The sequence below is a fragment of the Lipotes vexillifer genome, unplaced genomic scaffold, assembly GCF_000442215.2.
Source record: "Lipotes vexillifer unplaced genomic scaffold, Lipotes_vexillifer_v1.1 scaffold847, whole genome shotgun sequence".
NCBI lineage: Eukaryota > Metazoa > Chordata > Mammalia > Artiodactyla > Lipotidae > Lipotes > Lipotes vexillifer.
The window spans coordinates 2,923,391-2,936,774 of NW_006778821.1; the positions used below are offsets into that span (position 1 = coordinate 2,923,391).

The window sequence follows — 13,384 nt, forward strand, 5'->3', positions numbered from 1 at the left end:
AAAGAAAGCAAACTTAAAATTAAAAAAATAAATTTAAATGGTATTGATAACTTAAAGGCTACAGTTAACATTCTGGCAACTACAGATCTGATCCAAATTACAGAATTTGAAAGAACATCTTACAAATTATATTAGACGTTAAAACAACCACAACAAATGTACAAGCATAACATTCATTTAAAATAAGTTTCATAAAGGGTTTTAGGAACAATTAGGTATTTTAAAGGATTTGTGCTAAAAGTTTAAGTATAAATGGTTAAGTTATATTACTATATTCATTTAATCAAACCAATATTGAAATATATTGAGTTCTTTTACCTTCATGGCTCTTTCTACTAATTTGGAATCAGAAGCTGGCAAAGGAGGATCATGAAAAATCTGTAAAGGCTTGGAGACATCATTCTCATCAATTTTAATTGTAACTTTGTGAACAGATGCTGTTCCTGTTTTTCTCCCAAGAACCTGTTGACTAAAGAGAAAAAAGAAATATTAAGAATTTTTTCCAACACACTCTGTTAACTTCTGGAATAAAAGAGAGACAGTCTATTGTGCACCTTATCCAGAGCCTAGAACATGGCAGGTCCTCACTGTTCGTTGAGGGACTATTAATATTGGGAAGACAGCTATTCTGCAATCCAACACAATGATTTACTACATTAAAAAAAAACACAGACACAGAATTTAAAAATAAAACACATGCACACACACACAAAAAGGCCAAAACAATCTTTAAGTGGTGTCTATTCACCTTTGATTCCTTTACAGAAAATGGGAATCAAGCAAAGTTCAAATAGGGAATAGAGGATTGTAAAACAGGCTGATACTGATTTTCCCCAAAAGTTTTTTAAAGGTGCAATTCAAAACATAACACTGTGATAAGCAAGGTTTTTTAAAAAATGATACCTGATAATCTAACCTAATGGTCTTTTAGCAATCTGGTATGAAGCCAGAGTAATCTAATCTTTAAGAATAGTAAGTTTTGAGCTTCCCTGGTGGCACAGTGGTTGAGAGTCCGCCTGCCGATGCAGGGGACACGGGTTCGTGCCCCGGTCCGGGAAGATCCCACGTGCCGCGGAGCGGCTGGGCCCGTCAGCCATGGCCGCTGAGCCTGCACGTCCGGAGCCTGTGCTCCGCAACAGGAGGGGCCACAACAGTGAGAGGCCCGCGTACCGCAAAAAAATAAAAATTAAAAAAAAAAATAGTAAGTTTTAGTACAAATAGATAAACGTCTACATATTTAAAATATGCCATGTTCTAAGAAAGGTCTCAATTATGGATGTCCTATGTGGTTTATATACCATAGGACTTTACCATACAAAATCATGTTGCTAGAGGTACACAGAGGTATATGGTAAATCAGATGTATGAGAGAAAGAGAGAAACAAAAAGAGTATTTACAGTCATTGCATGACCCCACCAGAATCAACTTTACTTACTTCCAAACTGAGAGGGAGAGGCACTTTCCTGCATGATACCTTTCCACCTGTACGAGGTCTCCCCACCGCTCTCGGATTAACATTAGAGTTTGGGAATGTAGCACTTCTAACTGAAGTGATAAGCAGAAAGAATCTGATGGATCTTGTTAAGCAAATCTAAGATATCACTACAACAGCCAGTGAAGTATAAGCAAACTTCATTTAACAAACGCTCTATTCCCCAAAAGTTGGCTATTATACTTCTCCAATGACTTATACCAAAAGTGCTGGAATTTGTGACACAATTTTAGAAAAAGGTTTTGTATTTAATTTTGAACCACTATAAACAAAATGTAAGGTCCAGGTTGCCCCTTAATTCATCATAGTTTAGAGAATATGGGTAGAGACTAAATGGTACTATTTTTTTCTCCCCAAATAGTACTATTTCTACCTTATCATTTAAAGTTTTTACCTGCGAAGTCAATAGTAAAATTAAAAACTTCATTTTTTATAGACATATCACTATTCTTTACACTGGCCAGTTCCCCAGCCCCCGTTTCCACCCAAAAAGGGTGACGGGGAGAGTTTAAGCGGCTCTAGTTCAGGACTAGGGGCAGATGGAAATTGTGTGTGTGTTGGGGGACACAAATTCTTTACAAATACAGGGCTCAAATTTCAGAAGGATACGCAGGCAGTTGTACATGTCCTGAAGAGGTTTCTCATCAGCAAAGAGCCTAGACTGTACCAGCTGATGGATAAAGTTGATCTGCATACTATGAACCAAGGCTCGCCCATCTTCCGTTGGCAGGAGAAAAGAAGGTGGTTAATCAGAAAAGTGTACAGATTGTGTCATAGACCAACTAAGGAAGAGTATATTCACTAACGATGAGTTTTAAAAAAAGAACTGAAATTATCTATGAAAACTAGAGAGTACGCTAGAGAAACAATGAAACTTCTGTGGTCAGCAGGCAGTTACGATTATCATAAAATCTGCGTCAGATTACAGGATAAATTGCTAAACACATGTATTATTCTGCAAGAATGTTTCAATAATATAACACCCAACATTTAAACCAATACATATGATTTAAATCACTATTTATGATTTACCTCCTGTTTCCTTATCCTCAACTAGAATTTCTAGCTTGAGAAGACGCCAGGGAACATCAGGGTCATCTCCCATCACAGTCAAGGTGGCTTCAAATTCTCCTTCAACTCGAAACTTCACTCGGCCATTTGCTTTTAGAAGAAGAAGAAGAAGGTCTACTTTGCTAGAAAATAAGCAGCTTCCCGCTAACCTAGAACTTTCAGTCTCGCTCACGAGAAATTTTAAACAGACTGAAGAATCTTTCATAAGTGTTCAGACAATTCACTGGTTCCTGCATAAACCGTAGCCAGCTTCCAGGTCAGCAAGAAACCAAGGGCAACTCTTCTAACATCAAGGAACAATATTTTCTTGAGGCTCAACTCTAGGACCTAGTCTCCTCCAGCCCCAGGTAATCTTGGCCACTCCCCAGCTTCAAATACCAGCACTGTATTTCCAGGTACTAAAGGGAAATGATATGGCACAAGTTACGGATTCAAACACCACCAAAATTGTAGGTCAAGACTTCATAAGGATATTTTAAAAGATAAAACCCCAAAAGCTGTTTGAAAAATATTCGAGTCAATTCTTTAAAAATGTATTTCAGGTACATACCAACTGTAAGATTTGCTAACTGAGGAGGAAGATCTGTGGTTACAAGCCGATGTCTAAGAATCTGGTTCAGCTGGTGAAGTGTAGCTTGCTTCTCAATTTTGGTAATTGGGTCCGGAGGAATAATTTTATCCTACAAAAAAGTTTAAGTGATCTAAAAATAATGTACAAAGAGACATAATTTTTACCTGCGCCTGTTCTAACACAGTATTTTCTTACTTTACCCAAGAGAACCTCAACACTCATTTCTGCAGTCTACATCCAATAATAGTGACCACTACTATCACGCATTAGAGTGTCAATGATTCCACCAGCCACCCAGCTAAGATGGTAATGCAACACGATCTCCTTCATGTTCTATTTATGAAACCAACTTAATGTCACTAGATGACTTTCACCACTTCTTAGAAGTATAAAATACAACAGCACCAAGTGAGTCAACAACTACCACAACAACAAATTTTTAAAGACACTTCCAAAAAGCAGCTAGCGTGCCGTATTTTCACATCTGAAATAGATGTTAAGTTACCCTCATAATTCTGTTCACCCTCACCTAAATAAATAAATAAATAAACTCATTTTGATAGCTACTCACATTCTGGCTCCAATTTATTTCAAACCCGCCCCCTCCAAATTTTAATTATAGAGAAAAAAGCAAACTACATGAAATATTTATTTTAAAAATACAGAACAGTTTTTTGCTTTGGCTGGGCTACTTATTAATATTGTAGAATCCAATGCCAAAGCCTTCAACTTTTGAGGGTGGGCTGGGGTAGGAATGCACTTACCCTAATGCAGGTTGGCAGCCGTGGGTAAGACCCAGTAGTCAGTACATCAATAGCATATGGGATGGCAAAACTAGGCAGGCGTGCATGGACCAGAGCATCTCTAGCTAATGAGGCCAGGCGATCAGCAGTATCCACAAACAGGATGGCTTGCTGATCTAAGAAGCTCGAGATCATCTTCAAAACAAAGGGTATATGTATTACGCTTCCTTGAAAACCAGCCACTTTTCACGTCAAATATCATTTATTGATTCCAAAGTAAACTCTGAGAGGAATTACTATAGCTTTTCCATATTTCAAAATATTTCATCAAAAAATTTTCCAGTAATTTGAGGAAAGAAGAAATATTTTTAAAAACCAGTAATTTTCTATCAATTTAAAATAAAAGGTTTCCCGATTCGTTTCTCCATCTTTAACATTACACATACATATGACAAGTTAGGAAAAATAAATAGAATACAATGCTTTTTCTCCTACAGACTTCTAGAGTTGACTGGTAATAAAGGAGACATAAAAGCATGGTCTCCTGGACCCAGACTGCCTTGGTCTCAATTTTAATTCTGCAACTCACTAGCCCTATAACCTTGGGCAAGTTGCTTAAATCCCTCTTTGCCTCAGTTTTTTCAATATAAAATGGAGATGATTTCCTCCCCCTCATAAGGTTGTTCGAGGATTAAGAGTTTATGCATATGAAACCTTTAGAACAGTGCCTAGAACATACAAAACACACAGTAAACATTGTCCATTATGAGATCTAGGCCAACTTCACGTCCAATATAGAAATCCTTTCCATCAGTTGTCTACTCAATGCATTTCACAAGTGTGCCTAAACTAGTAGACGTCATCATGAAGCTGAAAACGACTTCCTTTCTGGAACAATACTTAAAAGTCTTTCACGTCCTTCAAACAGGGGAAGCCCACTCTATCTTCAAGCTGAACATTCCAAATTCCTGACTCACCATCCCTATTCCACTGCCTGGAAATGCTTCAGTTTATCAGTGATCAACTTAAAATATGGTATCCAGAATCAATAACACATCATGCACACACAATGCCCTACATTTTCTCAGTATTCCCACACTTATTTTATTCTCTGATTTTCACGACTCTAGGAACTAGACAAAACAAGATAATTACTATTATCTTAGAGATGAGAAAATTGAGGCTGAGGTTTAGACACTTGCTCAAAGATAGTGAATAACCAGAGAAGCTGGAACCAAAAAATGTTTTTTCTAACTCTTAGTTAGACCAGCACAGGCCCTCAGAAGTGCTACCTTCCATGACTAGTAAAATGGAGTTCTATTAACACCACCACCACTAACTTCTTATCAGCAGCCACGACACTGCTAACACACAGCAAGCTTGAAGTTAACTAAAAGGCCTTGATCTTCTGTGCATGAATCTCTATCAAGCAAGGTCCCCTTTCCCACCCTGAACCTAAAGCATGACTGTACTCTGATTTTTAACATATTTGAATCCTGCTTCTCTCAACTTCTGTATAGGTTTTTACTCAGATTTAGGTCATCCCAAGTCTCCATTCACTCAAAACACTGCAAAAATGCTTAGGCCAAAGAATACTAAAGATTTCCGTCCAGCCCTAGTGGGGTGCCACAGTTCATCGAGCCTACATCACTCCACCTTAAATGTGGGTTATTAATGAAACTCTCTAAACTACCTTGCTCAACTCAAAATAAACTAGCTCCAGCTATATTTCTTTGACTTAGAAATCAAATTAATAAAGATAAAAGTTTAGTTTTGAGTTACTTATTAGTGAATCCACATAGGTCCCTAATAATCATGCTCTTTTTTTATTCTTAAGTACTCACATACCAACTGTTGATATGATTAATACCAATCTCCTTTAAAATTTAACTGAGCACCAAACAGACACTTCTCTAAGGAAAATATACAAATGGCCAAAAGCACATGAAAAGACGGTCAACACCACTAGTCATCAGAGAAATGCAAACAAAAAACACAGTGAAGTGCCACTTCACACCTACCAGGAATGGCCAGAATCAAAATGTCAGACAATAACAAATGTTGGCATGGAGCAATTAGAACCCTCTTACATTGCTGGTGGGAATGTAAAGTAGTATAGCCATTTTGGAAAAGAGTCTGGCAGTTCCTCAAATGATTACTAAATACACAGTTACCGTATGACCCAACCATTCCACTCCTAGGTATATACCCAAGAGAAATGAAAACACATGTCCACAGAGAAACTTGTATATGAATGTTTATAGCAACATTATTCATAATAGCCAAAAACTGGAAACAACCTACAAGTCCATTAACTGATGAATGGAGAAATAAAATGTAGTGGATCCATACAATTCAGCTATAAAAATGAAGTACTGATACATGTACAGTACAACATGGATGACCCTTGAAAACATCATGCTAAATGACAGAAGCCAATCACAAAAGACCATATATTATGATTCCATTTATATGAAATGTTCAGAATAGGCATATTTATAGAGACAGCAGAGGTTGCTTAGGGCTGGGGGGTACTTAGGATGATAAAGGGTAATGATTTTCTTTTTGAGGTGATGAAAATATTCTAAAATTGACTGCTAATGGTTGCACATATCTGTGAATATACTAAAAACCACTGAATTGTACACTTTATTATTACTGTGTTTTTTTTTGGCCGCACCGCACAGCATGCGGGATCTTCATTCCCTGACCAGGGATTGAACCTGTGCCCCCTGCGGTGGAAGCGCGGAGTCCTAACCACTGGACCACCAAGGAATTCCCAGAATTGTACACTTTAAATGGATAGATTGTATGGTATGTGAATTATATCTCAAAATTGCTTTTAAAAACAGCTCAAGGAGGAGAGAGATATTTTTTCTTTTTCTTAGCTAAAACATTATCCAGACTGCTTTACCATTAGTTAGAGTTCTATAAACCGTGTATTTATACACTCATCTAAACACTTTATATGTCTGGCATGGCTAAAGATCATTATCTATTAAGAACCTCTAATGAGTCTAGTTAAATAATCATTAGGTTGAGCACACAAGTGTCAAAACGTGAATAATCCTCTAATTCTCCAGCTGATGGACTTTATCCCTGACAAAAACACATCTCTGTATCTACATTCACAAAACAAAAATACCAAAACGTTATGTATAAAGTTCAATATGAGACTTTATTCAGCATGCGACTTACTGGAACAGCCAATTCAAAAAACTAATAGGAAAATACTATACCATGAATTAATGAAAGATAAATACAATATGGCTCAATATCAAAACCAAGAGTTTTGGATTTTGCTTGATATTAGTTTAACGACATACAGCTCAGTAGTATCAAACAGGTAATTTAAATACCCATGGTATAATTAGGGATTTAAACCTGGATTTGAAAAACTGAATACTTGGATTTTATATACCTCAGTAATACTTAACTCTTCACTGAAAGTCTGAATACCTTTAGGAGAAGATTACCTCAAATTAACTAATTACTGAAAAGAAACCTTAGGCTTCTCAGAAATACTATACCATGCTTCTTCATTTCGGCCAAAATAGATTCATTAGACTTGGTGCCCAAATTTGCAAAACAATGAAATGAATTGTAAACTTTCTGGTAAATAAGCTTGGAATAAGCCTGCTTATTAATGTTTATAATAAAAACTATCCTTTGAATGATGACAACATGAATAAAATAACTTTTTCCCCCATAAAGAAAATTCAATATATGGTACAAAATACCCTCCCCCTTTGATCAATGTTATATAAAAGGATGATACCAGCTTACTCCTAGAGACAAAAGATCTGTGGCTAGAAATGTGTCTTCTTTTTAACTTTCAAAAAATATATTATTCTAGAATTTTAAATTCTCAACTTCTTCAAACCTCTGTTTTCCTTTCACTTTAGCAATTTTCACATAAGCTTTCTTTCTAATGATAAGGGAACCTAGTGAAACTGAGGATAGCAAATGCACTGGGCTAAAATTGAGGGGAGATGTCAGAAAATCATAGGCAGAAACACACTGCTGTAGATTTCTTTCTAAAGGGGTATTTTATGGAATATGCAAACCCCAATAGACCTGCAAATGTAAAGTTACTATAAAAATATTTCAGCTTAGCTTGTCAGGGTGCAAAAAATAAATTATGGTGGATAAATAAATGCTCTCATTATTTTAAGATTTTATTCATTTTATTATAATTACTCTACCCTTTCCAATATGAAGTCCATTCTCCTCATTTTGTGTCTCATCTGTTAACACCATATCATCCTCCCCAAGTTATGAGCTCAATAGGCTAACACAAGATCCCTACTGATGCTTCTCCTCCTTAACATTTCTTGAACATAGCTTAAAACTTTTGTGGGGGGTAGGGGGTGCATATTTTAGAATCTTTGGTACACTTCACTACAGGTCACTCCTTTGAATTCAAAAGAATGACTCAACCAACAGTCAAAAGACCATGAGCTTCCTGAGGGCAGGGACTATGCCTTATTCAAGTCTCCACCCACTATGCCTTATGCCCTGTGTGCAATAAAGGGTTGGAGAATGAACAGATGAATAAACAAAGGGACAGATAAGTGCTATCATCAGCTCTGTGGCCTTGAAAAAGCCATTTAACTTCTAGGAACCTTATTTCCTCATCTGTAAAATAATAAAAGACTGACTCTGCCATTCTCAAAGGGTTGTCAAGAAATCAATAGGCAAATTTAGGGAATACTTTGCAAACTCTAAGAAAGCATATGAATGTAAGCTAACCATTTTCCCCCTTTAGGTCCAGTCTCATATTTAATGTCTTCCAGCGTAATGACATCTCCAGATATGGCCTACTCTTTTTTCTGATTAGGTGTCCATAAACAAATACTAAGTTTCTACAGATATATACTATACATTATCATACAGAAATAATGATTACTCACATAAGTAATGTATCCCAAAACATATCAGCAGATATAAGTTAGAGCTAAAATTAGAAACTATGCCTATTACAAGTTAACATTCCAAAAAAGTTATTTTATATAAAATAAAGTCAAAAGTTTAACTCACCGCACATTTTTCCACTTTGCCAGCATTATTAGCCCATTTTACTAAAGCTAATAATCGAACAAAGAGTTGGCGTGTCCGGCTAGCAAACTGCACTATTTCTATTTTCCTTTAAAATAAAACAAAACAACTCTTAATGAACCAACAAATTTGAAGGAGTATTTCACAATTTATTTTATCTGAGCTAAAATATGAATCAGTCTTTGTTTACAACCATTACAATGAAATGAACCACCTAAAATATTTATTTAAATATGAATTATTGTCACATTTTGTATACCACCTGCATATACTTCATTTTCTACCTCAGAGTAACATCTCCAATAGAATGCTTAAGCAATGAATCACATTTTCAAATTAATTTTATACTGCAATAAAAGTTGTTTACTAAAATATACTAAATTCACAAATATAAAATTATTATATAGAAGTTAACTGGGTCACAAAGGGGACCAAATTATGGTTTGAAGTTGAAATTATGAATTAGTAACCTTTCTGCTAAGAGAAAGGAAGTTAAATAGCTCTTTACCAAAACTTGAAACTGTATTATTTCTACAAAGGCAAGGGCCCATTTCCCATTTTCCAAGAGCATGATTTATAAAATTGAATAAAGAGCTTAACTATGCAACTCTTTACCAAACTAATTTCAATAACAAAGTACTAAAAATAAAAGCTAAAAGGTCTGTCCATATCTATTTTTATGCTATACCCACTACAATGCTTTTTCTCCCCATACTCATCAGTATTTTTATCATCTCCTCATAAAGGCTTAAAAGCTTTACTAAAAGCTTTACATTGTCAATCAGCGTGTTAGCTAGACCTCTCAACTTCATGTCAGCTACAAAACTGATAATCATACCTTTCATGGTTTACCTTACGACACACAAAAAAATATTCAACAGGCCAGGACTGATGACAGGCCCCAGCAAGACACCAACCTCCCTCCAAGTGGACTCTGACATATTAATCTTGTTACAGCTGTTCGCTGACCTGTAGATCCAACCCACACCTCTGTATCTCACCAACAGCAATACCATGATGCAATGCACCAAAACGAAAGTTTCTGCTGAAGCATAATCCTAACTGAAGACCACAGAGTCTAGATCCTACTGAGAGCATACATAGCCCACAAACAACCTGAAAGACTTCCTTAAGGTTCAGCCTGCAATATAATTATTGGTAGTAGAAAGAGAAGAGTCAAGGACACTGATACAATTATGACTCTTTGCCAGGGTCTGTGAAGGACCCTTAGAGATAAAACAAGCAGAGAGCATCATAGGCAAGACTGGAACACAGCAGAAATGTTAAATGTATACTAAGATCTGGCAGTCACCTCAGTGCTAGGAACCTCAGTGCTGTCATTCTAACTCAGCAACGGCTTACAGATGTGAGGTCTCTTCTCTCAGAGTAAACATATTTGTATATTACTAATTCCGTTGCCAGAGGAGCTCCTCTACTGGAAAGGAGACATCCCCCTTTGTAAACTATTTTAATATGTTTTCTGCTTGACACCACGCTGTCTCAAGTGATAGGCAGCATGAGTTGGTTTTCCAAGGCCCAGTTTCCCTTCCTACCCCAGAGTGGACAGAACAAACCCTGATTTTCTTTTTTTTTCCCCCCCAAATGAATGCATCGTGGGCATTTTATTTATTTATTTATTTTTGGCTGGTGTCAAATATATATATTTTTTAACATCTTTATTGGAGTATAATTGCTTTACAATGGTGTGTTAGTTTCTGCTTTATAACAAAGTGAACCAGCTATATATATACATATATCCCCATTACCTCTTCCCTCTTGCATCTCCCACCCTCCCTATCCCATCCCTCTAGGTGGTCACAAAGCACTGAGCTGATCTCCCCGTGCTGTGTGGCTGCTTCCCACTAGCTATCTGTTTTACATTTGGTAGTGTACAGATGTCCATGCCACTCTCTCACTTCGTCCCAGCTTAACCTTCCCCCTCCCCTTGTCCTCAAGTCCATTCTAAGTCTGCGTCTTTACTCCTGTCCTGCCCCTAGGTCCTTCAGAACCATTTTTTTTTTAGATTCCATATATATATGTTAGCATACGGTATTTGTTTTTCTCTTTCTTACTTCACTCTGTATGACAGACTCTAGGTCCATCCACCTCACTACAAATAACTCAATTTCGTTCCTTTTTATGGCTGAGTAATATTCCATTGTATATATGTACCACATCTTGTTTATCTATTCATCTGTTGATGGACACTTAGGTTGCTTCCATGTCCTGGCTATTGTAAATAGAGCTGCAATGAACACTGTGGTACATGACTCTTTTTGAATTATGGTTTTCTCAGGGTATATGCCCAGTAGTGGGACTGCTGGGTCATATGGTAGTTCTATTTTTAGTTTTTTAAGGAACCTCCATACTGTTCTCCATAGTGGTTGTATCAATTTACATTCCCACCAACAGGGCAAGAGTGTTCCCTTTTCTCCACACCCTCTCCAGCATTTACTGTTTCTAGATTTTTTGATGATGGCCATTCTGACTGGTGTGAGGTGATACCTCATTGTAGTTTTGATTTGCACTTCTCTAATGATTTAATGATGTTGAGCATTCTTTCATGTGTTTGTTGGCGATCTGTATATCTTCTTTGGAGAAATGTCTATTTAGGTCTTCTGCCCGTTTTTTGATTGGGTTGTTTGTTTTTTGATATTGAGCTGCATGAGCTGCTTGTAAATTTTGGAGATTAATCCTTTGCCAGCTGCTTCATTTGCAAATATTTTCTCCCACTCTGAGGGTTGTCTTTTCGTCTTGTTTACGGTTTCCTTTGCTGTGCAAAAGCTTTGAAGTTTCATTAGGTCCCATCTGTTTATTTTTGTTCAAATCCTGATTTTCATTTCCTTCCTTTAAAACGGAGCAGCCAAACCATAATACAGGTATGCTTCAATTGTCTCTTCCACTTCTATCTTTTCGATCTATGTCTAATTCTCTCAGAAAGGTCACTGGGGGTAGGGAGTGGAGCGTAGTCACTAATAAACGCTAAAATCCGCCCTAGTGACTTGGTATTTAATAAAAAGATCAACCAAGGAGCATAAGTGGTTCCAAAGATAGAGTCAAGTAGCCTATACTGTAGCCACAGTTTAAATCTCCATCACCTGATTTCTTTGAAACCCTAATTTATCTTCTTCCTTTGGACTATGGGAACATACTAGCATTTAGTAATGTCTTAAGCCCCAAACTCCAACTGAATCAAAATTCTCTTAACTATAAAACAGCAATAGCAGTAGACAAATGTCCACTCTCTATAGATATCTAATAGCATCATTGCAGCAAATGATAAATTAGCAGCAAACTTTCTAAAGTCAGTCTCTTCCTCAGCTTTCTCCATTTAGTTCTGTATTTTCTACATCTTCCTAACCCCTCAGGCACTTGACCCGGTCAGTGATTCAATAAAGATTTCTAGAAGAGAAGGTCCAGAGCTGGCCTCATACCAAGAATTGTCAAGGATGAGGAAATTATATTTCCCAGGGCTCCTTAAACAAATGGTGTGAAGTCACCCCAGGCTCTCTGCACCTATGTTCCTGGTCCACAACTCTACCACCCATACCTACACATACCTCCCCGCCCCGCCACTTTCTCTCTCACACACACACATACTCACAGATATATCAACACAGACACAGATTTAAGGTTTTTTTCATACTCACCTTTCCACATCAGATTTCCTTGGCAGTCTAAGAAGAAAAAAAAAAAGAAACTGACTAAATAATGCACACCTTCATCAAAATATGATAATGGTCCTTACTTTGACTTATTAAATACCTTAGTATTTCAGAAAAACTGGATAAACAGACACTACAGGCTTGTGTGGCTCCCTACTCTTTTTTATTTTATGAGTTTCCGGCAATATAGCTACAAAGGAAAAACTAACAAAGGAACATTTCTCTCCATTCAAAGTGCTTCAAAAGATACTGCATGAACCTCAAACATTTAAAAAGACCAAGTCTTACCTTAGCACACTACATCATAGAGAGTCAGAGAAAATATTCTTTTAAGACCAAAATGATCATGGATGCAATGTACTACTTAGTTGCCAGCCTCCCCATATTCCATGGAACCTTGCTTCCAAGCACTAATCCCTCCATGTTTTGTTATGGTGGGCAAAACTAGAAGCTAGGCACACAAAAGGGCCAGCGTCAGCCAAGGGATGTACAGTAATTATGATGTTGCTTGGTTAGATGCAAATGATTACTTTTAAACAGCTCCAGTGAGATTTTGATCTCGTTTTTGCTAGTTGTCCAGTACGAAAGCCAGCAACCAATGTCACCCTTTTCCCTGAAATTATACCATTTAACACTCTCACATCCACCGATGCTTAGAAAGATCCTGATTTGCTTCCTGAATCACCACATTCTGTAAACCTCTATCCTATGGTCCAAGATTCAACAGCCTGAACTCTAAAGCCTCCCCTACATCTAATAGGCTCTTGAAGAATACACACTGAA

General features: G+C 37.0%; 1 protein-coding gene and 1 non-coding gene across 2 annotated transcripts in view; both read right to left on the bottom strand.

Moving 5' to 3' along the window:
- The window catches only part of MED14 (mediator complex subunit 14), a gene marked incomplete at its 5' end in the record, with an annotated part of 75,018 nt that overhangs the window by 56,991 nt on the left and 4,643 nt on the right, over positions 1-13,384 (bottom strand). Inside the window, 8 exons of the mRNA XM_007451987.1 lie at positions 319-469; positions 1,437-1,569; positions 2,103-2,210; positions 2,526-2,654; positions 3,115-3,244; positions 3,900-4,073; positions 8,919-9,024; positions 12,587-12,613. Coding sequence (XP_007452049.1) covers positions 319-469; positions 1,437-1,569; positions 2,103-2,210; positions 2,526-2,654; positions 3,115-3,244; positions 3,900-4,073; positions 8,919-9,024; positions 12,587-12,613 — 958 coding nt within the window. The remainder of the gene's footprint in view (positions 1-318; positions 470-1,436; positions 1,570-2,102; positions 2,211-2,525; positions 2,655-3,114; positions 3,245-3,899; positions 4,074-8,918; positions 9,025-12,586; positions 12,614-13,384) is intronic.
- TRNAG-UCC (transfer RNA glycine (anticodon UCC)) lies at positions 6,581-6,653 on the bottom strand. Its single transcript has one exon. It is a non-coding gene; the product is annotated as a tRNA-Gly (tRNA).